The sequence below is a fragment of the Sminthopsis crassicaudata genome, chromosome 1, assembly GCF_048593235.1.
Source record: "Sminthopsis crassicaudata isolate SCR6 chromosome 1, ASM4859323v1, whole genome shotgun sequence".
Taxonomy (NCBI): Eukaryota; Metazoa; Chordata; class Mammalia; order Dasyuromorphia; family Dasyuridae; genus Sminthopsis; species Sminthopsis crassicaudata.
Genome location: NC_133617.1, coordinates 47869019 through 47894608, shown reverse-complemented (window position 1 = coordinate 47894608; position 25590 = coordinate 47869019). Strand labels below are relative to the sequence as shown.

Genomic DNA, 25590 nt, shown 5'->3' with positions numbered 1-25590 from the left:
CCTTATTGTTTTAAGAACAGGTTGTGTAAAAGTATCAAACTCAGATGAATCTATTCCATTTTAGCCTAAATTTCACATAATTTGATAGTATGTTTTCTTTTTACTCCTGGTTAAATTGGGAATTTTCCCTGGTGCCAATATATGACAAATTTCTTGGGGTATTTCTTTTGGTAAACTACATCAGAGCCCATCATTTAAAGTACAGGGTTAGATCTAACTAATCAGAAAGTTGCTAGAAACATTAATTCTGCCTTTATTGTCCAATATCAGAAATACATAATTATTTCAATACAAATTGTCCCAAATGGCATGAAAAGAACACTATTAAGCTTGAATATTGCTCAATATGTTTTTTAAACTTTTTATTTTCAAAACATATGCACGGATAATTTTTCAACATTGTCCCTTGCATAGTCTTGTGTTTCAGATTTTCCCCTCCTTCTTCTCATCCCCTCCCCTGGATGGAAAGCAACCCACTATATGTTATATATATTAATTCCAATATGGGTAAACATATTTATACAATTCTCTTGTTGCACAAGAAAATCAGATCAAAAGGAAAGAAAATGAGTAAGAAAACAAAATGCAAGCGAACAACATCAAAAAGAGTGAGAATGTTATGTTGTAATCCACATTCAGTTTCCATAGTCTGGGTGTAGATGCCTCTTTTCATCACAAGATCATTGGAACACTCAATTTGTTTTGAAGAAAGGAGGAAGGAGAAAATAAAACTTAAGGCAAACCTCCAAACACTTTTGGCTTTTACTTCCTTTTGAGCACCAGGTAATCAAGAATTACAAGTAAGTCTTTATTTGAACAGAATGAGTAATCTAACCAGGAAATGTTTTAAGAAAAGGTGTAAAATGTGTGGAATAAATAGAAAGGGCCCAAGGAAAATTTACAGTTCAAAATTGTATATTTGTCTTTTTAAATTAAACTTAGAAGAAAAAGATTTTGCTGACATATATCACTGTCTCTTATATTGTCTGTGATTTGTGCTAAGAAAGTCTGTCTGCCTTTCTGTTTCTGTCTGTCTCTCTCCTCTCTCTCTCTCCTCTCTGTCTCTCTGTCTCTGTCTCTGTCTCTTTCTCTCTCTCTCTCTCTCTCTCTCTCTCTCTCTCTCTCTCTCTCTCTCTCTCTCTCTCTCCCTTTTGTTTATTCTTAATTCTGGCCAAATTGGAAAAATAGGCAAGAGATTCAGTCAAGAAAAAAGACAATCTTTCTTCTCAGTTTGTAGAAATTTATGGCATTGAGAAATAGAAATTAAATTTATGACAGAAATCTAAATTCTCTATTATAAATTTCCAATTTTAAAATAATGCAATATTTTATTGAATATATTCTTAAAACTCTATAAAAGTTTTAGTGCAAGGCAGCAAGGCAATTTCATTAATAAAGAAATTAAATTCCCAATTTAATAAGTTTGTGGTTTTATTTTAGAAGAAATTAAAAAGAAGAACTGAATTTCCAAAATGAAGAGAGAAAAAGTTATTTAAATTAAGGAGCAACTTAAAATGTAAGTATGATTTTTATCTGGAATAATATTTGTCATTGCCTAAGCAATTAGGTGTTGTGAATAACTTTTGCTTGGCTGTTTGGAACAAATTAGAAATAAAGGTATCATAAGATAGTTGAATAGATCATGAATTTGTAAGGTTTAAGAACCCTAAAGACAACTGTACTGGTGTTGTGTAATAAAAATTTGTGCTAATTTGTAAAGGAAAAGAATCATTGAAGATTAATTCTATAGATAATAAGGAATATGTTTTGGAAATAAAGATTAGAGAAATTAAGCAAATAGAGGAAAATAAGACAAATATCAGATCAGAACATGAAAGAAACAATATTGGGGAAATTAAGAAAGTTGTATTCTGTGCTGATTATGAATAGAAGATTTGAATATAAAAGATTTTGAAATTTTGAAAAAAATTTGAAGGGTTTTGATCCCATTGAAGTAAGAAAATTTACCAAAAGAGAACTCTTGTTATTATTACCAAAGCTTTTTAGTTTTATTTATTTGTTTATTTGTTTGTTTATTTATTGCTGAGGCAATTGGGATTAAGTGACATAGCTAGGAAGAGTTAAGTGTCTGAGGTCAAATTTGAACTCAGGTCTTCCTCACTTCAGGGCTGATGCTCTATTCACTGCACCACCTAGTTGCCCCAAAGCTTTTTATTTTCAAAACTTATGCATAGATAATTTTCAACATTCACCCTTGAAAAACTTTGTGTTTCAAATTTTTTCTCCCTCCATTCCTACCACCCTCTCCCTAGACCAGTTCCAATGGTCTTTGTGATAAAAGAGTCATCTGTATCCAGATAGAGGACTGTGAGAACTGAGTGTCAATCACAACATACTGTGTGGTATGGAAATGGTGAGGGATCACCTTTTAATAAAAAAAAGTTGGAGAGATCTGTAGAAGTAAAGCAAAGTTTATTGTAAATTCTCCCAAGAATCCGGTATCCCACTCTTCCAGCAGACAAATTGAAGGAAGGAAGAAGCCTTCTGGGCAAGATTAACACCTTTTAATCCCTAATGCAACTACCCCCTCCCACCACTGACCCTCATCCCCATTGGCTGAGGGTCTTACATTCTAAACTCTACCCGAGAAGTTGAAGTTGACCTATAAGTATATAGTTGCCCATATTTGACTGAAATAGGGAGAAAATTATGTCATGGGAGGATAACAGGAAGGGGACTTAAGTATGCCCTTGACTCAATCTTCAAAGTCCTTCAGGCCTACTGAAACTCTGAAGTATATGAAGCCTTATTCGATTTTCACAACTGCCTTGAAAGATCTTACCTCATCTCATTCAATACTATTTTCACTCTTTTTTTTGTTTTTGCTTGAATTTCATTTTTCTTTTTTTTTTTCATCTGATTTTTCTTGTGCAGCAAGATAATTGTATAAATATGTATGCCTATATTTGATTTACATATATTGTTACCATGTTTAACATATGTTGAATTTGTTGCTAGCTAGGAGAGGGGGTGGAATGAAGAGGGGTGGAAATTGGAACACAAGGTTTGCAAAGATCAATGTTGAAAAATTATCCTCGAATATGTTTTGAAAATAAAAAACTTCAATAAAAAAAAAAAGAGCCACGTCCATCAGAATTGATCATCATATAATCTTGCTCTTCCCATATCCAATGATTTCTTGATTCTACTCACTTCACTTAGCTTCATATCGGGTAAGTCTCTCCAGACCTCCCTAAAATCATCCTGCTGATCATTTCTTATAGAACAATAATATTCAATAACATTCATATGCCATAATTTATTCAGCTATTCTCCAACTGATGGGCATCCACTCAGTTTCCAGTTTTTTGCCACTATAAAAAAGCCTGCCACAAACCTTTTTGCACATGTAGGTCCCTTTCCCTCCTTTAAGATCTCTTTTGGGTAGAGACCTAGTAGTGGCATTGCTGGTTCAAAAGACATGTACAGTTTTATAGCCCTTTGTGCATACTTCCAAATTGTTCTTCAGAATAATTGAATCAGTTCACAACTCCACCAAAATCAGTGTCCCAGTTTTCTCACAATCCCTTTAACATTTATCATTATCTATTCCTGTAATCTTAGCCAATCTGAAAGATGTGAGGTGGTACCTCAAAGTTGTTTTAATTTGTATTTCTCTAATCAATAGTGATTTAGAGCATTTTTTCATATGATTAGTAATGGCTTTAATTTTTTTATCTGAAAATTATCTATTTACATCCTTTGACCATTTATCAATTGGAGAATGACTTGTAGTCTTATAAATTTGACACAGTTCTTTATAAATTTTAGAAATGAGACCTTTATCAGAAACACTGACTGTGAAAAATTTTCCCAGCTTTATAGTTCCCTTTTAATCTTGTTTCTTTTGTTGTTTTTTTCTGCAAAAGTTTAATCTTATATAATCAAGGTTGTCCATTTTGCATTTCATAATGTTTTCTAGTTCTTCTTTGGTCATAAATTCCTCCCTTCTCCAATGATCTGATAGGTAAACTATCCTTTGCTCTCCTAATTTGCTTATGCGATCACCCTTTTTGCACAAATTACGTACCCATTTTTACCTTATTTTGGTATGGGATGTGAGGTGTAGGTCTCTGCCAAGTTTCCAACTCATTATTTTCCAGTTTTCATTGATAAGAATCCCCAGAAGCTGGAGTTTGAGGGTTTATCAAATACTAGATTACTATGAGTATCTAATCTATTCCACTGATCCACCACTCTATATCTTAGCCAGTTCCAAATGATTTTGATGATTGATGCTTTATAATAGAGTTTTAGATTTGGTACTGGTAGGCCATTATCCTTTATATTTATTTTTTCATCAATTCCCTTGATGTTCTTGACCTTTTATTCTTCCAGATGAATTTTTTTCCCTAGCTTTATAAAATAAATTTTTGGCAGTTTGATTGGTATGGCACTGAACAAGTATACCAATTTAGGTAGAATTGTCCTTGTTATATTATCTCAGCCTATCCATGAGCAACTGATATTTTTGCAATTGTTTAGATATGATTTAATTTTTCTAAGAAGTGTTTTTGTAATTGTGTTCATATAGTTCCTGGATTTGTCTTGGCAGGTAGACACCCAAATATCTTATTTTATCTATAGTTATATTAAATGGAACTTCTCTATTTCTTGCTTCTGGGCTTTATTAGTAACATATAGAAATGTTAATGATTTATCTGAGTTTATTTTATTATCCTGCAACTGTTCTAAAGCTGTTAGTTGTTTCAGATTTTCTAGGATCCTCTAGGTTTTATCATCATATCTGCAAAGAGTGATAGTTTTATCCCCTCATCGCCTTATTCTAATTCCCTTAGTTTTTTTTTTTTTTTCTTATTGCTAAAACCAACATTTCTAGTACAATATTGAATAGTGGTGATAATGGGCACTCTTGTTTCACCGTTGATCTTATTACCGTGTTTCCCCGATAATAAGACCTATCCTGAAAATAAGACACCCACATACTCTTTAATATTCCGCTAAAATAAGCCCTCCCCCGAAAATAAGCCCTATCGAACTTACTATGAAAACGGTCATCATGGTGATCCCCTGCGCTATATGCTGCGTAGCGGTACCTTCAGTAAGCAGCGCCGCCCTCCCCTCCCGGGTGAAACGCACGTCGCGCTCCGAGCTGCATCCAATCAGAGCTGCAGCAGTGAGCGCGTCATCCTCTTCTTCCCTGGTGATTTGCTTGCTGGCGCTACTGAGAGCAGCGCCGCGGAGTAGAGCTGAGACAGGACCATCTAAAAACTCGGTAAGTTCAGTAAACGATGGAGAATAAAATAAGCACTCAGGGGGCATGATGGAGGCTAAAAGGGGCATGATGGAGGCTAAAATGGGCATGATGGAGGATAAAAGGGGCATGATGGAGGCTAAAATGGGCATGATGGAGGATAAAAGGGGCATGATGGAGGATAAAATAAGCCCTCCCCTGAAAATAAGCCCTCTGGTGTTTTTTAGTCCCAAAAAAATAATAAGACAGTGTCTTATTATCGGGGAAACACGGGTAGGAATGCATACAGCTTCTCTCCATACAAATAATGCTTGCTGATGATTTTAGATAAATGCTGCTTATTATTTTAAGGAAAATTCCCTTTAATCCTATGCTCTCCAGTGTTTTTAATAGGAATATGTACTGTATTTTGTCAAAAGTTTTTTCTTCATTTATTGAGACTATCATATAATTTCTGTTGGTTTTGTTACTGATATAGTCAATTATGGCTGATAATGAACCAGCCCTGCATTCCTGATATAAATCCCACATGGTCATAATGTATTAACCTACTGATAAATTGTTGTAATCTGTTTGTGAATATTTTATTTAAAATGTTTACATCATGAACGGATACTAAGTAAAGGGAGTAGAACCACAAGAACATTGTACACAGCAACAACAAGATTATGTAATGATCAGCTGTGATGAACTTGGCAAGGAGGTGATTCAGGTAGTTTCAATAAACTTGTGATAGAGAGAGTCATCTACCTCCAGAAAGAGGACTATGGGAACTGAATGTGGATCATTAACATAATTTTTTTATCTTTTTGGTGGTGTTTGCCTTTTTTTTTCTTTCTCATTTTTTTCTTTTTGATCTGATTTATCTTCTGTAGCATGATAGATATGGAAATATATTTAGAAGAATTACACTTTTTTTTGCTTTTTTTAAAATAGTTTTTTAATTGAAAAAACATATGCATGGGTAATTTTTCAACATTGACCCTTGCAAAAACTTCTGTTCCAACTTTTCCCCTCTTTTCCTAGATGGAAGGTAGCCCCATACATGTTAAATATTTAAGTATTTGTTAAATACAATATATGTATACATATTTATGCAGTTATCTTGCTGAACAAGAAAAATCAGATTTAGAAAGAAGGTAAAAATAACCTGGGAAGAAAAACAAAAATGTAAGCAAACAATAACAGAAATAGTGTAAATGTCATGTTGTGGTCCACACTCATTTCCCAGTGTTCTTTCACTGGGTGTAGCTGGTTCTGTTCATTACTGATCAATTGGAACTGATTTGGATCCTCTCATTGTTGAAGATAGCCACTTCCATCAGAATTGATCCTCATACAGTATTGTTGTTGAAGTGTATAATGATCTCTTGGTTCTGCTCATTTCATTTAGCATCAGTTCATGTAAGTCTCTCCAAGCCTCTCTCTATTCATTCTGCTGATCATTTCATACAGAACAATAATATTCCATAACAGAATTACACATGTTTAACCTTACTTGCTGTCTAGAGGGAAGTGGGACTAAGGGAGGGAGAAAAATTTGAAACACAAAGTCTTGCAAGGGTGAATGTTGAAAACTATCTCTGTATGTATTTTGAAAATAAAAGACTATTTTTTAAAATTTCATAAATATTTATTAGAAAGATTCATCTGTAATTTTCTTTCTCTGTTTTGGCTCTTCCTGATTTAGTTAGTACCATATTTGTGTCATAGAAGAAATTTGGCAGGATTCCTTCTTTACCTATTTTTCCAAGTAGTCTACATCATATTGGAATTAATTGTTTTTAAATTTTTGGAAAAATTCACTTGCAAAATAGCTCCTAATTATTACTTTACTTTCTTTTACAATGGTGGTAAATTCACTCTTTTCATTTTTGATATTTGTAATTTAACTCTTAGTTTTATTAATTAATTCTATGGTTTTCTTAGTTTCAGTTTTATTCATCTCTCCTTTGAGTTTCTGAATTTCTAATTTAGTATTTAATTGAGAGTTTAAATTTATTCTTTTTTAAGCTTTTTTAATTGCATGTCCAATTCATTGATCTTTTTATTTTATTCATGTGACTATTTAGAGATATAAAATTTCTCCTAAGAACTACCTTAGCTGCATTCCATAAGTTTAGATATAGTCTCATTACATCATTTTCTTGGTTGAAGTTATTGATTTGTTTCTGTAATTTGCTATTTGACCCAATCATTTTTTGAATTATTTAATTTTGAATTGGTTTTTAGTTTATCTTTCCCTGGCCATTTATTAAATATAATTTTTATTACATTGTGATCTGAAAAGGAAGCATTCACTATTTCTGCCTTTATGCATTTTATTGAGAGGTCTTTATACCTTAATACATAGGCAGTTTTTGCAGAGGTGCCATGTACTGCTGAGAAAAAGGTGTGACCTTTCAGTCCTTATCAGATTTTCTCCAGAGATTTATCATACCCAAGTTTTCTAGGATTCTATTAAATTCCTTAGTTTCTTTCTTATTTATTTTGTGATTAGATTTGTTTAATTCTGAAAGTGGAAGATTGAGGTCCCCCACTAATATAATTTTGCTATCTATTTCTTCCTGTAAGTGACATAACTTTTAAGAATTTGGATGCTCTACCACTTAGTGCATATACATTTAGTATCAATTACTACTTCATTGTCTATAGTACCCTTTAAGAAGATGTAGTTTCCTTTCTTACTTTTAATTTGGTCTATTTTTACCTTTATCTTTTTATCTGAGATCAGAATTGCTATCCTTGCGTTATTTTCTTGCTTTTACTGAAGCATAATAATTTTTGTTCCAGCCTTTTATCCTTTCTCTGTATGTATCACTCTGTTTCAAATATGTTTCTTCTAAACAACATATTGTAGGATTCTGTTTTTTAATCCATTCTGATATTTGATTCTGTTTTATGGAAGAGTTCATCCCATTCACATTCATAGTTATGACTATTATTATATTTCTCTTCATCTTATTTTCTCCCCATATATACTTTTGTTCTCTCTTTCCACCTTGTTCCTTTTTAATGTAGTTTTTTTTTCCCCTAACTCACCGTGCTCTTTACCTGCCCTACCTTTTACCACCCCTCCTCTCTTTTCTTTCCCTTTTCTCCAAGTGTTTCTGCCCTCTCTTTATCCAGCCCCTCTCTCTTCTTGCCCCTTACTCCTCCTACCTCTTTATAAGATAAGATAAATTTCTATACCCAACTATATGAATAAGTTATTCCCTCTTTGGGATTAATCTTCAGACAATGCTCATCTCCCTCCCTTCTTTTCCTCTAGTGTAATAGATCATTTGTACTTCTTCATGTGACCTAATTTGTCCCATTTTGCCTCCCCTTTCCTTTTCTTCAGTACAATTCTTTTTTTTACCCTCTTAATGTCTTTATCTTTCATATCACATCAGAGTCCATTCACACCCACACCTTCCATCCATATGATGCCCTCCTCTAACTGTTCCAATAACAGATACAGTTCCCAAGAATTATAGATATAATTTCCCTATCTGGGAATATAAAAAGTTTAAACTTTAAATAATATATATATATTTTTCACCTGTTCACTTTTTTATGCTTTTATTGAGTCCTGTGTTTGAAAATCAGATTTTCTGTTTAGTTGGGTTTTTTGTTTTTTTGTTTTTTTCAACAGAAATTATTGAAAGTCTCTTAATTCATTGAAGATCCATTTTCTCAGTCTCTTGGGAAAGTTAATGCTTGGCTGTAATTCCAGTTCCTTTGCTTTCCAAAATATGGTAATCCAGACGCTCCAATCTTTTATTGTAGAAGCTGGAAGAATCTGAGTAATCCAGGCTGTTGCTTCTTGATAGTCATTGTTTTGTCTAGCAGTTTGCAATATTTTTTCCTTGAGACTATAGTTCTGGAGTTTTGCAACATTGTTCCTTGGGATTTTCCTTATGGGATCCTCTTTCTGAAGGTAACTGATGGATTCTTTTAATGACTATTTCCTCCTATGGTCCTGGTATATCAAGGCAGTTTTCCTTAATGATCTCTTGAAGAATGATATCCAGACTCTTTTTTGGTCATGGCTTTCAGGCAGACCAATAATTTTTAAATTGTTTCTCCTGAATCTATTTTCGATGTTAGCTTTTCTTTTTTCCAATGAAGTATTTTACATTTCCTTTTTTTTTCATTCTTTTTAGTTTGACTGATTCTTTATATTCATAGAATCATTAGCTTCCATTTGCCCTGTATGAGTTTTTAATGTGTAATTTTCCCCAGTTACCTTTTGTATCTCTTTTTTCCACTTGAATAATTCTACTTTTCAAATTTTTTTGGTTTGTTTTTTGTTTTTTTGCATTGGCTTATTGGGTTTTTAAGAAATTGATTTCTTCAACGGACTTTTTTTTGCATTTAGCTAATTGTATTTTTTAAGGAATTGTCTTCTTCAGTCAATTTTTTGCCTTCCTGTTCCAAGCTATTGACTCTCCTGAATACCTCTCATTTTTTTCTCAGTTTTTCTTTTATCTCTCTTATTTGCTTTTTAAAATCTTTTATGAGCACTTCCAAGAAGGCTCTTTGGGCTTCAGACCAATTAATATCACTCTTTGAGATTTCCTCTGTGGACATTTTGTTCTTTTTTGAGTTGGAGTTTTTATATTCCCTATCACCATAGTAGCTTTCAATGGCTAAAGTTCTTTTTTGTTTCTTGCTCATTTTCTTTCCTTTTCTTTTTGTATTTCCTCTTTTGTGGCTTTTATGGTTGAGCTCTGCTCCTGGGATAAAAGAGGCAGTGTCCCAAGCTTCCTGTGCAGCTCTGAACCTTGACTTTGAGCACAGGGGCCCTTTGTGTTGCGTGTCTTACTCACATTGGGGATAGTCCCACTTGCTCTTTCCAGGAAACAACCTGAGTTCCTGGACTGACAATTTGCTTTCTAAGGTTGAACTGGAGGCTGCTCATTGGTCTGCTTTGCTACTGAGCCAGGAATGAGGGTCTCAGTTGCTAATCTGCTTAAGATCCTTTCACTGGTTTTCCCAGACTCTGCCTGAGTTGGATTGAACACCCCTTTCATCCCAGTGAAACTGACCTTTTTTGAAATCCTTTCAATCTATCTTGAGCTAGAGAGTGGTTTTACCCTGTAAGATTCTGTTCAGAGACTTGGTTTCATGTGGTTTTTGAAAGAAACTGGGAGACCTCAAGCTGAGAGTGCTTTTCTAAGTTGACACTGACTGTAACTGTTCCATGATGTAAGTTAGCAATTTGCAATGCTGATAATCTTAAGAAATTCAAATAAGAATTGAGAAATCAAAATTATGTTTTAAATCACTTTTGAAAATCTTAATTAAGAGTAATCTTCAGGAGAGTCCACTTTGGCTTATGATTGATCAAAGGTCCAAATGCCATTTGTGCAATCAAAATAGACTTATTCAGTGATAGTCACACTAGTGAATGGCCCATCCTGGCTTACTCACCAAATTGGTGAAAAGAAATCTCCATTCAAGTCTGATTAATAAGGCAAACTTGGGCAATAAGATAAAAGGAGTTTCTTGTACACCAAGGCAGCAATGTTAGGTATAGCTTGGGCCTGAATTTAGATTGTCTTTTTTAGTGAAATGATCACCATGAGAGTCATAGGTGGTTTAAGAAGGGATAAAAACATTTAGAAAATCCTGTAGTGAGTGATATAGCAAAGTACTTAGGGAAGTTTAAAATGTACACCATGAAGGCCCAATTGAGATTATATAACAAATTTGTAAAGGCCCTGATCATCATGGTTTGCAAATTTTTTCCTCCAGCCTTGTTCCACATGTGAATAAGTGTGACATGGTGTATGGTTGTAATAGTTCAAGAAAGAGGATTGCCAGATCAGAAGAAAGATAGGATATTGAAAAAGGGACTGAAGAGGACAGATATAAAGTTGAATTTGTTTACCAAGAGGTTAAGTATATGGAAAGGTGCTAGATCCTCTTTCCCAAATTAACTATTCAGAGACACCTTCAGATACAAAGAGAAAGCAATTATTTAGTCCCTACAGGGAGAGGCCCAGTCACAAATGGGGAGCCATTCCAACTCCCATCATGTGCTTGTGGAACCTGACCAGCTTCCAGCTTGTCGAGATTTAAAAAACAAAATATCCAAGCCTTTTCACTGGATAGACTAAAAGGATGTAACCATCCTTGACCAATGGTCACCAATGTTGTCTGTTTCCCACAAATCCCATCACTTCCTGTCACTTCCAATAAGTTAGGGTCTGACCTTTTAGAGATCATATGACTTCCTAGGGTCCTTCTTGGTTCCAGAGTTCAAGACCTCATCTTCAAGCTCTAGGAATAGGGATCTTAGGCTTAGTCTCATAAATTGAGAAAACTTCATCCAATCAATCCCATTCAAAAGGATTGGAGGTCACCATGAGAATTAAAAACAAGGTTTGAGACTAGAATGTAAAAAAATAGAATAAAAACAGATTGTGATCAGATAATGAGATTTCAGACTCAAAGAACATGGAGGTGTATATTTATGGGTAATGACATCATCAAGAATATGACCATCTCTGTGTAGCTGAGATGGGGTAGAGGAGATGGTAGTATGAAATAAGCAAATTAAATTTATTGAAAGATAAGGATATTTGAAGGAGTATCAATATCTATCTATTTTGAAGTCCCTTAATATAAGGGCAGGATTTGGAGAGAAAAAACTGTGTGCTAGGCATGAACTAACTGAGGAAAGAAAGGCAGTACGTTCGAGTAGTAGACAATAATTAGCAGAATTTTGATTGAATGATGGAGGGAGAGGGAGAGTCTAGAATTATCCGTGGAGATAAAAGAGTATACAAATTCTTCCATCTTGACCATTGAGTCATGGAAAGAGGAGAAATGGGTGAAAATTCAACTAGTGATGGAAAGGTTGGCCAAGGAGGCTGTATTATTAGAAGATAACAAGATTTCATCAAGAATAAAATAATGAAAACACTAGGAAAGCAAAAAAATTTAAGGCAAGTTTGTTGCCTAGGGAACAGTCATTTCAGGGAGCACAGAGGAAGAGATAACCAACCCTAAAATAAGAGATAGGGGTTGGGGGTTTGGATGAGAGAAATGAAAGAAATCCTTAGGCATTGGGAAAGAGAATATAGTTTGAATGCTGAAAGCTGGGGATTTAGAATTACTGGAATAGGGAAGGTATGACAAGAAGGAGCTAGTTAATTGAGAGATTGTCAACTTCTCTGGGAATTTATCCTCAAGGTGGAATCCTCTCAAGACCTTGGGCAGATTAGGTGAAGGGGTCAATTTAAGGAGCTGAAGAAATAGTGTTTCTCTGCTTCTCCTCAAGAAAAGAGAACCATCAAGAGACCTGGCAGCTGATAGAACTATCTTCTTACCCCCAAAGACTATTTACTAATGTCTCCTCTCTGAGCCTATTTCTCCATCTGGAAAATGAAGAGGCTGACTTAAATGACTTCTAGGATCCTTTGTAGTTTTGAATTTGAATAGTTCTATGAAGTGTCCCTGGAGGTTTTTGAAGAAAGAGAAGATAAATCCAGCTTCTCATTTCCACCTTGGGAGTCTCTTCTTTCACTGCCATTTTAGAGACTCAACCCCTCCCCAGTAGTTTCCTGCCCTCAGATTATCCAACCAAGTTAGTAACTGAATGCCTAGAGAATGCTGGATAGAGTTGTGTTTGTTCTGTTTCTACAGTTGTAATTTGGCTAAAAAGTTAAGGAATTGGAGGAGGGGAGGGGGAAAGGGGAGGAGGAAGAGTAGTTGTCAAACCAGTGATCTATACTATCTTGGCTATACTATATTTTATGGTTACAAAATAATTTATTCAGACACAAAGTCAGGATAAAGATTTTGCAGGGGGCAGATAAGGAGTAACAGATGAGTTTTTATTGCTCCACATTCATCAACTGGACATGCAGTTTATAGTGTACCCTAAACTGTCATTTGTCAATAATTCAAAGATTCCAGGATATATGACATTCAAACCCTACTTCCCTCAGGATTAAACTTTGGTCACAGTGCCCTTGCTACTGTGCATACTTAATTAATTTTACCATTATTAACAAACCTTCCCAAGGAGGAGTTTAAGCTTCATTAACATAACATATTACATCTGATCAGAAAAAGGGAAACATATTAAGGAGTGTATGTAGTGGGATGGGAATGATATGTTAGACTTCTGAAGGGTTTCCTCCAATGGGAACTCAGAGGAAGAGGAGGAGGAGGAGGAGGGCAGGATTATGAGGTATAACTATTGGCTCTGGTATCTGTGAATTGTGAGTATAAAGTCATATAGGGTTTCCATACCCACTTCCTGAAGGAATATATTAAATATTTAAAATTGCTTCACTTATCCTGAATTCATTCATTGTGCCCATTTGGGAGTTCAGAATGTTGTTTCCAACAGGATTTCCCTGGAAAATTTTTTTTCCTCATTTTGACAAAAGTTATGCCAAATGAGCTGATTAGATGGAAGGCAATCTGTTACACTGGAGGGAATATCCATATCATGGAGTACATCAATTTATTTGCGTGTAAGGGATGGATGGATTAAGAAGTGAGAATTTATGGAGATTCTGTTTCAGACACATTGGTATGACCTCATTCAGATCCTTGGGGGCATCAGTTTTTTATTCATCTTAAGGTTGATCTGACTAAAATCATCTTTCTTATTCCTAACTTTAGCTCTTTATCCTTCCCCATTACTATCCATAAAGGTGAAAAGCAGTGATAAGAGAAGCTCAGAAAGGCACATTTGGCCTCAATATAGGAATGGATTTGCTCACTTCAGAATGGGCTATTAATGTAGAAGTTATCTTTGGTGTTCAAGAAAAAATTGAAAGGCTACTTATTGGGGTAGCTAAGGATTCTCAACCACTCAAATAGTGCTTCAATTGAAACCCCAACAAGTTCCCTCTCAGTTCTGAGATTCTAGGACAATCATAGAGGAAATAGGAAGAATGTCAGAGATAAAAATTAAATAGGAAATGAGCTAGAAAAGATGGGGTTCAGGGATTCAGACAGTAAGACCTGTACCATTCAAATTTTATTGCTTACTTTCTGGGTCTGTTGAACCCAGGTTCCACACATTCATCCCTACCTTGAATGGACTTCTCTTTTCCTTAGGATTTGTCAGGGACAACTCCCTGCTGGGCTAGAAAGACAAGTCTAAGGCTAGTTAGCACACTCCAGTCCCAGGCCTACAAGTCTCTCATTGGCTCAGGGAGCAGCCATCTTCTTCCAGATCTCCTTAAGAATGTTGGGCAGCCCCCAGGGGGCTTGCTGATCTTCTTCATACCTCTCCCCTTCACTCTGTGCCTCTAAGTAACAGGCCTCAGTAGCCAAGACCAAGGACAATGGTTCAGGGGAAAAGGCCGATCAAAAGAAAGATCAATAAATTTACCATAAAATATTTAGCAGAGATATTCCATTCTTCCTCCTCCACCGTGAGACCCAGTAAAGGTGGGGGGACTGGGACAGACACAGGGAGACAGTTCTATGGAATCCATTTTCAATCAGAATCTGAGACATTTCCCAGGGTGGCTCATTTTTCAGGCATTTAGGAGCCTAATCATCCAAGGATCTTTACTGGGCTGGACTATATTATGCCACTGGTACAGACTCAGTAGCAAATTGAGCAGACCCTCGAACCCCTCGGGCCCGAAGATCTGTGACATCATCGGACTGTCGTCTCCCATTGCTTTGCTGTCTCATTGTTAACTCTTCATCACTCATGTCATCCTCCTCTATGTCACTCCTCACATCATTCTTCACCTGAAAACCAGAGGAACAATTAATCAATATGCATCCAGTAAGTCACTACTGTGCACCTATCACTATACAAAACAAAGGAGAAATCAAGAGAGAAATATAACAATTCCTTCCTTCAAGGAATTTACATTCTATAAGGAGAATTAGCCTGCACTCAAAAAATCATATGCAGAATATATATAAGGTAAATAGGGAAATTTTGGGATAGGTGGCAATAGAAGTTGGGGTGGGAGAAAATTAGGAAATGCTTAATTTAAGTGATTCTTGTGAGCTGAATCTTAGAAGAAATAAGAAATTCTAAAAAGTGGGCATGAAGGGAAATTACATATTAGGCATGAGGGGACAACATGTGAAAAGACAAAAAAAGATTAAGATAGAATTAGGAACAGCAAGAAGACTAGTTTGGCCAGATAGAATTGTGAATGGAGCAATGGGAGCAATGTATAATGACACTGGAAAAGTACACTAGGGCCAAATGACTAGTACAGCTAGTAATAGGAAGCTATTGGCATAGTTATGGTTACCTTGTCATTGATTTTGCTTGCTATTTTACCCTCTAAACCACTGAATTTCGCATTTGATCTAACACTGTGTAAACCCTAAAACTTGCCTTTTCTGATTTCTACCGTTGGAACATGCAGTAACATTCCATTGCTCCAGCAAAGACCATGTCCATCATGACTCCATATACAATCTCAATGACTTCCCAAATGAGATAATGTTTATAAAGCTACCATTATCAAACCAAAACATCCTTCTATGTCTTATCTCCCTTTCCTTAGGAATAGGAACACTCAAATTTGTATCAGTATCTAAGGAACTTAGCATAGCAGTAACTATATTGATAACTATTTTTTATTCATTCATTTATTGAGTTTATTCTTTAATCAATGACTTATCACCAAATCTAGGTCTTAGTGACTGTTGTCAATAACCAGTCAGAGCATTCTCCTTCCTTCTACCCTGAGTTCAGTGTTGAACTCATAGTGTTTCTCTCCCCCAAATCAACTATTCCATTCTCATGATCTACTCCTCTTCACCCCAAATGCACACAAAAATAATCATACCCTTGTTTTTGCCATCACCCACAAATATTCTACTTCAAGGTATATAAACCCTAAGTTTCTCATGATCATTTATCCCATCTTTTTCTCTGCTTTACAACTCCCCAACCTTGTTCTACTTCACTGTGACCTCCAATTGCCCTCATCTCCTAGTTACTTATCAAGTCATCACTGGCTCACTCCTCCCTTTCCTATCTTGTCCTCTTGATTCAATAAGGCCAACTGGACAACATCCTGAATCTCTTACCTCCTCTTCCTATTAGACATATTTTGCCAAACCCTAATCTTAAGATTATTCCTACCAACTATCTCCTTTGTTCTTATTACATGCTACTGAATGGAGATTAAAAACCATAAGACCATAATAAATTATATTCCCTCATAAATTTACATTATATATCCTCAACTGAGCTCTCACTGAAGCAAGGGAATCCTTTTGTACTTTGCTAATAGATTTGCTAGACTACTCACCAATAGAAACTCTAAGCTTTTTAATCCATTCTCTATATTCCCATAGTACTCCTCACTCTATTCTCTTATCTAAGAACTCCTACTTCATTGAAATAACTAAGTTCATTCAATTAGAGTCCTCTCATCTGCCTTCCTCCTCTTCTCATATGATGAGAAGCATGAATGAGGCATTTTTTCCTACTATCTCTTTCATCATCATTCTCTCACGTAAAAATAATTAGCCTTTATCCTTGTAAAGGTAAATTCCTTAATATACACCCTTTATTCCATTCTTTCTCATCTTCTCCATATATTGTCCTCTTTATCATCTTTCTTTCTGGCTAATCCCTTTTTTGGAAAAACCACTTTTCAGCTGCATGAAGGATGAATTTGGTAGTAAACTGAAAGATAGTGAAGTTCTAGCCTAGGATGATAGGTGCATGGATAGAGCAGAAGGGGTTAAAAATAGAGGTAGAAGTGACAATATTTGGCACTTGATTAAATATGCAAGGTGAGACAGAGTGAAAAAGGATGGACAGAAATTGAGTGAAAGAAAAGAGACAGACAGAGAAAGAGATAGAGACAGTGACTGAGAGATAAAGACAGAGACAGAGATGAAGAAGAGAATAGAAGGAAAGAAAGGAGAAGGAAAGGGAAGAGAAATGAAGGGAAAGACAGAAGAGAAGGGATGGGAAAGAAAGAGAAGGGATGGGAAGAAAAGAGAAAAGGAAAGGGAAGGGAAGGGAAGGGAAAGAAGGGGAACAGAGTGAAGGGAGGAAAAAGTGAATTAAGGGAAGGGGAGAAAGAGAGAGAGAGAGAGAGACAGAGAGAGAGAGAGAGAGAGAGAGAGAGAGAGAGAGAGAGAGAGAGAGAGAGAGACAGAGAGACAGAGAGACAGAGACTGAGAATACAGGGAGAGAAGGAGAGAATTGAGAAGAGCAACTAAGAAAAACAAGAATACTAATAGTATTCTTTACAGATTAGTATCTGTAAATTAGTATCTTGGGTGCTATTGGCACTAGGATTCCAGCCTAAACTTACATGCTCCCCTTTCATCTTCAATACCCGTCTACTTTCTCCTCCTTCTCTACTGCTGATGATTATGGATTTGGGGAAGGATGGGTGGGCCAGGGAAAGATTTGTACCTACCTGGCCCATTGATAAAAGCTTGTAGAACATTCGTAGGATAAGGAAAAACCAGAATATGTTGAGAATCTGCAGGACTGTCAGGAGAGTATTGGCAAAATAGAATCCCAAGAAGGCCTTGTAGTTGGTCAGGAAAGTATAATAAGTAGTGTAGAGGACTCTGCAAAAGAGAATGGGGAACTGAGAGTCACAGTAGGTAGGCTACCCGGGCTCAGACATATTGGTCACCAGAACAAACCCCTTTATCCCAACATAATGGAAGGGCAGGGCAGGGTGAAAAGCCCTTATGATGAGAAAAGATCTAAAAGGGCCCCTAAAATCCCCTGGTCTGATCTCATGTCACTTTTCTCAGAAGACTTGTCAGGTAGGGGGCTCACTTCTCATTCTAGAAGGCAGCCCAAGGTCCCCAGGACTTAGATTGTTTTCCTCCTCCCTGCCCTCAGGGACCCACCTCTTAGGACCAGACTCACTTGATTGGGAAGAAAATGAGTCTGCTAATGAAGAACACCACAGCAAAGAGGATGAACATTATATCCCGAGCTTGACTCCAGTTTGCATAAATTAACATCTTACAAGCCTGGAAGGAAATGACAGAGGGAATTTTGGTAATACATAAGTCCAGAAGTGGGAGTAACCTCAGACAGTATCTAGTACAACCTACACTTGAAAAGTGCGCCTAGATAATTGTTTCACTTGAAGTGCTATAATCTAGATAATCGTTTCACTTGAAGTATTATAATGGTGAAGTGCTACTCACTACATCTCGCAGAAAGCATTCTGCTTTCAGAGTGTTCTGATCTTTAGGCAGGTTTTCCTTATATGCAGCCTAAAGATGTTCCTTGGAAAGTAGACTGAGTTTCAAGGCATTGACCAGTGAGAAAAGAGCACTACCCCCATTTCTTTTTTATTTTGGGTAAGTCAGAGATAGTCCACAGGATAAAAACACTCATGCATGTTTCATTATAGAAAACTATCACTCTCAAATCCATCCCTCTCCACAGTTTCCATTTTTCTCAAAGATATCACATTCCTTGTCAATCAAATTTGAAAACTTCACCATTTTTCCTGGACTCCTAACTTTTTGTCCACCCCCTCCAAGCAGTTGTCACATTTCTTATCTACATCTCCAGATACATAGCAAAGAGAATTAGGATTAGCTTCTTTTGCCCAGATTACTGTAAACAGTCTCCTAATTAAATCCCCTGTATCAAATCTCTCCCCAGTCTAGGCCATTCTCCACTCACCTGACAAAATAATATTACTAATGCATAGATTTGACCAATTCATTTCCTTACTCAGAAAACCCCAATGGTTCCCTATAAATATAAATTCTATGTTAAGCCTTCAAAGCCCTTCATGACTTCCCCCAACTTACTTTTCCAACCTAATTACTCACCTTCCTGCATTTTACTCTCTAGCCACGTCAGCCTATTTTCTGTTCCTCAAATGCATACAAAAATATATTAAAATGTACAAAAAATAATAATAGCTAGTATATGTGGACATATAGCACTTTGCAAATAAAATTTAATTTAATCTTCATAATCCCCCTGGGAAATAAGTGCTTTTGTTATTCCCATTTTACAGATGAAGAAATTGAGGCAAATAGAAGTTAATGACTTGTCCTATGACACATAATTTGTGTCTGAGTCAGGATATGTTAGCCACTGGACTAGTTAACTTAAGATATGAAGATATCATAAATCAAGTACTCTGCAGTACTGATATCACAGGAAATTCACTTTTGCTCATTTTTGCATTGACACTGCTTTGTTCACTGATATTTATGTCTTATTGTTATACTTTGGATTCCTTAATAAAGAATTATATTTAATTAAAAAAAAAAACAACAAAACTTCTTTGACTAACTGTAGTCATCTAGTTAAGCAATTAAATGTTAGACAGGCACAGGGATAGGGCTTAGGTGTGAGTTCACTGGTCTGGACAACTCTGAGATAAAAAAATTGCCCCTATTAATTCTGCTTGGCATATTTGTCTAGCATGCTAGTGCCAAACTCAAGAGTTTGGTATTGGCAAAGAAGTAGAGAGGAATAAAGTAGGTACATAAATCTGTTAAGTCCATGCTAGCTCCCTGGAGGCCTTAGGATCAGCCAGAATCAGGAGAAATAAAAGTCCTTGGTCTTTAGGGGGAAGAGAGAAGGAAGCAGGCAAACTGCCAGTAGTTTTGCCAAAGATCTCTTCTCCATTCTGGAGTCCAGAATTTCCACCTTTCTCCTCCTGTCCTGCCACCAAGTGCATTTTCACCTCTCTCACCCCACTCTCTAATCCTTGCCTATGATTATCTTAACATCAAACATTGAGCCAGCACCAATGGTGAGAAGAGCCATTTTTCCAAACATATGTTGATAGAGTCATTGTCTCATATGGAACAGATAATTAGCCTCAAGTGCTCGGTTGTCTGATTCAAGTACACTTTTTCATAGTTTCAGCCCTTTACACAAATCCAAGTGCTAATAGTCACTAAATCTGACATCAGGATTATTTAATTGCATGCATCTCAACATAGTGTTTTTATTTATTTTGTTAAATATTTCTGAGTTACATTTAATCTGGTTTCCATTGCACTGTGTTGCTCACTGCACCTCTGGTGTAAAGTACTGAAATATTGAGAGTCCAGCCTGGATTTTAGTTCAGTTCTTTGTTACTCATAAACAAGGCATATACAGGATTTTCTGTACAAATGAAGCATATTCAATCACATTGCTCTCAAGAGTGATTTTTGTACATTGAAAAATAGTTTTAAAATTTTTATTTTTCTCTTCCTTTCAAAATTTCTATTTATGTGTTATGCAATGTGTTCATGAGTACAAAGGAACATGCAAATAATTTATAAATAACCACATAATTGGAAGAGATGCAAACTCAAAAAGTACTTTACTGAGAGGCTCTTAAGAACTTAATGACTTCTGTGTAACATGTTTTTAAGTTTCTCTTCTAAAAAACTGCCCCTTCATAGCCTTTGATCATTTATCAATAGAGAAATGACTTGAATTCTTACAAATTTGACTCTATTCTGTACATATTTGAGAAATGAGGCTTTAGAGAAACTTGCTGTAAATTCTCCCTTCCCACATTTTCTGTTTTCTTTCTAATCTTGGCTGCATTTATTTTATTTGTGCAACTCTTTTAAAATTTATTGTATTGAAATTTTTCTATTTTACATTCCAGGATCCTCTGTTTTAGTCATAAATTCTTTCCTTGTCCTTAGATCTGATAAGCAAAATTTCTATGCTCTTCTAATGTTCTTATGAGATCAGTCTTTCTGCCTAAAATCATGTAGCCAATTCTTGTGAAATAACGTTAAGTTCCTGTCCCAAAAGACTTTAATCTTTGTGTTTATCAACTATTAGATTATGATGATTTAGTATTTTGTATTGTGTGCCTACTTTATTTGACTGCTATACCACTCTGTTTGCCACAAAAAAAAAGGTTTTTATTACTCCTTTTTAGCAAAGTTTGAGATTTGCTAGTATTGGATCATCTTTCTTTACATTTTCCCCACTGTTTCCTTTGATATTCTTGATCTTTTGCTCTTTCAGATTAATTTTGTTAATTTTTTTCTGGATATAAAATAATTTTTAGTTATTTCATTGTTATGACACTATAAATAAATTAATTTAAATAAAATTGCCATTTTTATCATATTGATTCAGCTTATCAATTAATATTTCTCCAGTTGTTTAGACCTATCTTTATTTGTGTGAAAAGTGTTCTGTAATTGTGTTCAAGGAATGTTAGTTCCTTGGGCTTGTCTTAGTAGATAGTCTTCAAAGTATTTTATATTGCCTATGGTTATTTTAGATGGATTTTCTCTTTTTATCTCTTCCTGCTGGATTTTGTTGGTAAGATATAGAAATGCTGATGATTATCTTATATCTTGCTACTTTGCTAAAGTTGCCAATTATTTAACTAATCTTTTCACTCATTCTCTAGAATTCTCCAGATATATCATCATATCCTCTGCAAAGTGATAATTTTTTTTCTCATTACTTATTCTAATTCCTTCAGTTTCTTTTTCTTCTCTTATTGTTATGGCTAACATTTCTAGTAGATCAGTGAATATTAGTAGTGATAATGGATATCCTTAATTCACCCCTCATCTTATTTGGAAGAATTTTTAGCTTATTACCATGACAAATAATGCTTGCTGATGATGGTTTTAGATATCATTTTCTATTTATTCATATGCTTCCCAGCCTTTGTAATAGTAACGAATGTTGTAGCTTATCAAGATTTTTGTTTTTTGTTTTTTTTTCCTGCATGCTGTGAGATAATCATGTGATTTTTCTTGGGTTTATTACTTATAGGGTCAATTATAGCATTAGTTTTCAAAATACTGAATCAGCACTACAATCCTGATATAAATCTCACACGGTCATAATAAGTGATTTTTGTGACATTTTACTGTGATATCCTCCTTAGTATTTTATTTAAATTTACTTAAATTAAGGAAATTGGCAATTAGTTTTCTTTCTCTATTTTTGCTCTTTCTGATTTAATCATAATTGTGCCATAAAAGAAACTGGAAAAGACTCATTCTCTGCCTATTTTCCCAAGTAATTTACATTGTGATTGCATTCATTTTTTTAAATCTTTGGTAGAATTCATTGGTGAATTCACTGAGGCCTGGGAATTTTTTCTTAGGAAGCTCGTTGATGACCTGTTCAATTTCTTTTTCTAATACAGGGTTATTTATTTAAATATTCTATTTAGTTATGAGTTATTTAGTTATTGAGTTATTTAAAATTTTGTAAATATTCATCCATTTAATTTAGGTTGTCAGATTTATTGACAGTTTGGCAAAATAGTTCCTAGAAATTGCTTTAATTTCATTTTCATTGGTCATACATTCACCTTTTTCATTTTCAATATTAGTTTTCTTTTTTAAAAATCAAATTAACCAATGGTTTATCTATTTTATTGTGGATTCTTCCCCCACCTAAAACCAGCTTTTAGTTTTATTTATTAGTTCAATTACTTAAAATTTTCTTAATCTTACAAGAGAGCCTTAGGATTTCCAATTTGTTGTTTAATTGGAGATTTTTAATTTTATCTTTTCCTAGGTTTTTTAAAATTGTATGCTTAATTTATTGATCTGATCTTTCTCTATTTTATTGGTGTAACTATTCAAAGATACAAAATTTCCCCTAATTTCTGCTTTGGCTACATCCCGTGAATTTTGATATATTGTTTCATTGTTGTCATTTTCTTTGATAAAATTATTGTTTGTATGATTTGGGTTTTGATCCACTCATCCTTTAGAAGTAGATTACTTAGTTTCTAATTTATTTTTAAACTATGTTTCCATTGTCTTTTATTGAATATAATTTTTATTACATTATGACCTGGAAGGATACATTTAATATTTTTGTCTTTCTGCATTTGAATGTGAGGTTTTTGTTTCTTAATACATGGCCAGTAAGGGTGTAAATGGAACAGCAGCCCAAGATCAAGGGTATAGGCACTATTTTTATAGTATTTATGTACTTATTAACCATTTAATATGGATTAAAGCTTTTTTATTAGTTTCCTATCTTTTTATGTGTCACTGATGAAGTTTTTGAATGTTGTACCTTTAACTTCATCCTCCTCAAAAGCTCTATGTTTTTTACTGGGTGATTTTGATGGCATGGTATTTCTTGGGAGTGCTTATGACATATTATACCAGAACTAACTGTATTTGCTATTGCAAAATTGGGAGGCTTTTGCATCAGATATCCCCTATAATAGGGGAAATAAAAAGCTGTCCTACACCTAATATCCATATTAAATAATGAGAACTTTTTTTAAAATAAGGGAAATGATTATAGTCCCTCCTCTTTTATTTTGTGGAAGATCTTAGATAAGAACCATAGCCAAGTTTTGTTTTAGAGAGTTCTCTTAACTTTTTTTCCCTGAGGCAAATGGGGTTAAGTGACTTGCCCAGGGTCACACAACTAAGAAGTGTTAAGTGTTTGAGACCTGATTTGAACTCAGGTCCTCCTGACTTCAGGTTGGTGCTCTATCACTTCGCCACCTAGCTGCTCAGATTTCCCCTAACTTTTACTCTCTGGTAGGAGCATAACCAGGGAGAGATAAAATCACATCTATCTGTGGGGTTATTCCCATTCTCCCCAGGAAGAGAGTCAGGTCATATAAGCCCTGAATTTCTATTTGTGTTAGGGAGTCCTGGTTGACCAGCCACAATGGACTACAGAAATGGTGAGGGAATTTAGACAGTTTTATTCCCTTCGCTGGGACAGTGGACCCTGTGCACATGAGACTTTCAGGCACTTGGGTGGATCCCAGTTTTACTCCTACAGTCTGGGTTCACTTACCTCCATGAAGATATCTGAAACATCATGTAGCAGCAACACCAAGGCACCAATGTGCATAAAGTTAGCAGAATAGGAGAAGAAGAGTAATGTGATAGTAACAACATGGTGGATAACTTGTTCCTTGAAGTCCTAGAAAGAAGAGGACAGCCATGAGGCTAGGATGTTGCTTTCTTCCCAGAGGGTGTAGCTGGTTTTGACCATGCTCAGGGTTAAACTCTGATCTACTATCTAGGTACAGCTTTCCTCCCACCATTTCTTTTCTGATACATGGCAATCCACTTAGGGAGGCCTCAAATGTTTCAAAGGAAGGCAGAAATTGAGGTGAGGTACAAAGAAGAGATGAAGGAAGGTCAAGAAGCTGACAGTATGGTAAAAAAAGAGCTAGTGATTGGATTGAATATAGTAGGAGTCCCAGAGAGAGTGTTGAATTAAAAAGAATGGAATTAGTCCCTTAGTTTCTAGAAGTCTTCCACTGAATCCACCAACTCAAGTGGCCTAGATCTGCCCTTACTGTTTCTATGGGACAAGACCCTGTGGTTATAACAGGAAGTGGCCTTTAGGATCAGGACTAAACAAGACACAAACAAGCCAGGGTCTTCTTCCTTCTACTCTTTCCTCTTGACTGGGAAGATAAGAGCTTTCCTCAAAACCCAGATTCCCTCCAGACTCACCTTCCTCTTCACATCATTGGCCAAAGTGAGTAGCAAGGAGACATAGAAGCTGAGTTCCAAGAGGTACCACCAGTATATGGCAGGTTGCAGAGGCTGAGTGTAGAAGCAGATACTTGGTCATTGATATTGCCCAAGAAAGACAAATAGCTCAATAGGGAAACTTAGCTCCAATACCATGGGACCAAGCACCTTGCTTTACCCCACTTGTTATGATTCTTACAAGGTCCTAAGACAGTGGAATTGATGGAGACAATAATTATCTAATTTAGCATGGTTCAGTATGATTGATTTAATCCTACAAGGAGATGTTATGGGCCAGAACTTGAAACAAGGTACTAAGTGGAATTGAGTAGAGAATAGTTAAATCTAATTTAGCATTGATTTAATCCTTCAACAAATAATGGTTTCCTGGTGATATAATGATTGGAGTATACTCAGTGTACAGCATATAAGCGAAAAGCTCTCAGGGCCAGAGACAAGCCCACTAGCCCACAAGCCTCTCTTGTGGCTCTCAGAGGCGGAGTCAGATTCATTCCATTTTCCACCTTTGTGCTGGCTGGAGGCTGAAGGAAAAACCTTTGGATTCTGAGACATTTGGAGGGAGCTCTTGGAACGAAGGAGAGAGATAGGCCTCTATTAAAGCTAACCGGGACCCGGGAAAAGAGACAAGAATTAAAAGAAACAATAAAGGATTTGGATTTTAACTCCTGGCTGAATTTGAGGTGATTATTAAACTGAACTGAAACTAAACCTGCTTCCAGAAGCTCCCCAAGAAACTTGCTCCCAGAGAACATTACACTTTAGAGAAGAACATTACACCCACTGATTATACTAATCAAGCAATTGAAAAGCAGCTTTTAAATTTTCCATCATATATTAGGCCCTGGGCTAGACAAAGAAAATACAAAGGCAAAAATGAAAAAGTTTTTGCCCCCCAAAAGCATATATTCTGTTGGGGAAATTAGATGTAC

General features: G+C 35.6%; 1 protein-coding gene and 1 long non-coding RNA gene across 8 annotated transcripts in view; one reads left to right on the top strand and one right to left on the bottom strand.

The window, feature by feature from the left end:
- The first annotated feature begins 593 nt into the window (after window positions 1–593).
- LOC141561707 (uncharacterized) lies at window positions 594–19465 on the top strand. 3 transcript variants are annotated; one of them, XR_012488130.1, is made up of 4 exons: window positions 594–783; window positions 1441–1516; window positions 8874–8976; window positions 18054–18138. It is a non-coding gene; the product is annotated as an uncharacterized LOC141561707 (long non-coding RNA). The 3 variants fall into 3 exon arrangements; XR_012488126.1 differs by lacking the exon at window positions 8874–8976 and having other exon boundaries at window positions 594–800; window positions 18054–19465; XR_012488127.1 differs by lacking the exon at window positions 8874–8976 and having other exon boundaries at window positions 18054–18187.
- The window catches only part of LOC141561688 (ceramide synthase 4-like), a 36383-nt gene continuing 23837 nt past the window's right edge, over window positions 13045–25590 (bottom strand). For all 5 annotated transcript variants that reach the window (XM_074301623.1, XM_074301604.1, XM_074301631.1 and 2 more), the window contains exons 8-12: window positions 24620–24712; window positions 23949–24077; window positions 18081–18187; window positions 17614–17770; window positions 13045–14953 (exon numbers count right to left, since the gene is read on the bottom strand). In XM_074301623.1, the coding sequence (XP_074157724.1) occupies window positions 14783–14953; window positions 17614–17770; window positions 18081–18187; window positions 23949–24077; window positions 24620–24712 (657 nt within the window). In that variant the 3' untranslated portion in view covers window positions 13045–14782. The remainder of the gene's footprint in view (window positions 14954–17613; window positions 17771–18080; window positions 18188–23948; window positions 24078–24619; window positions 24713–25590) is intronic.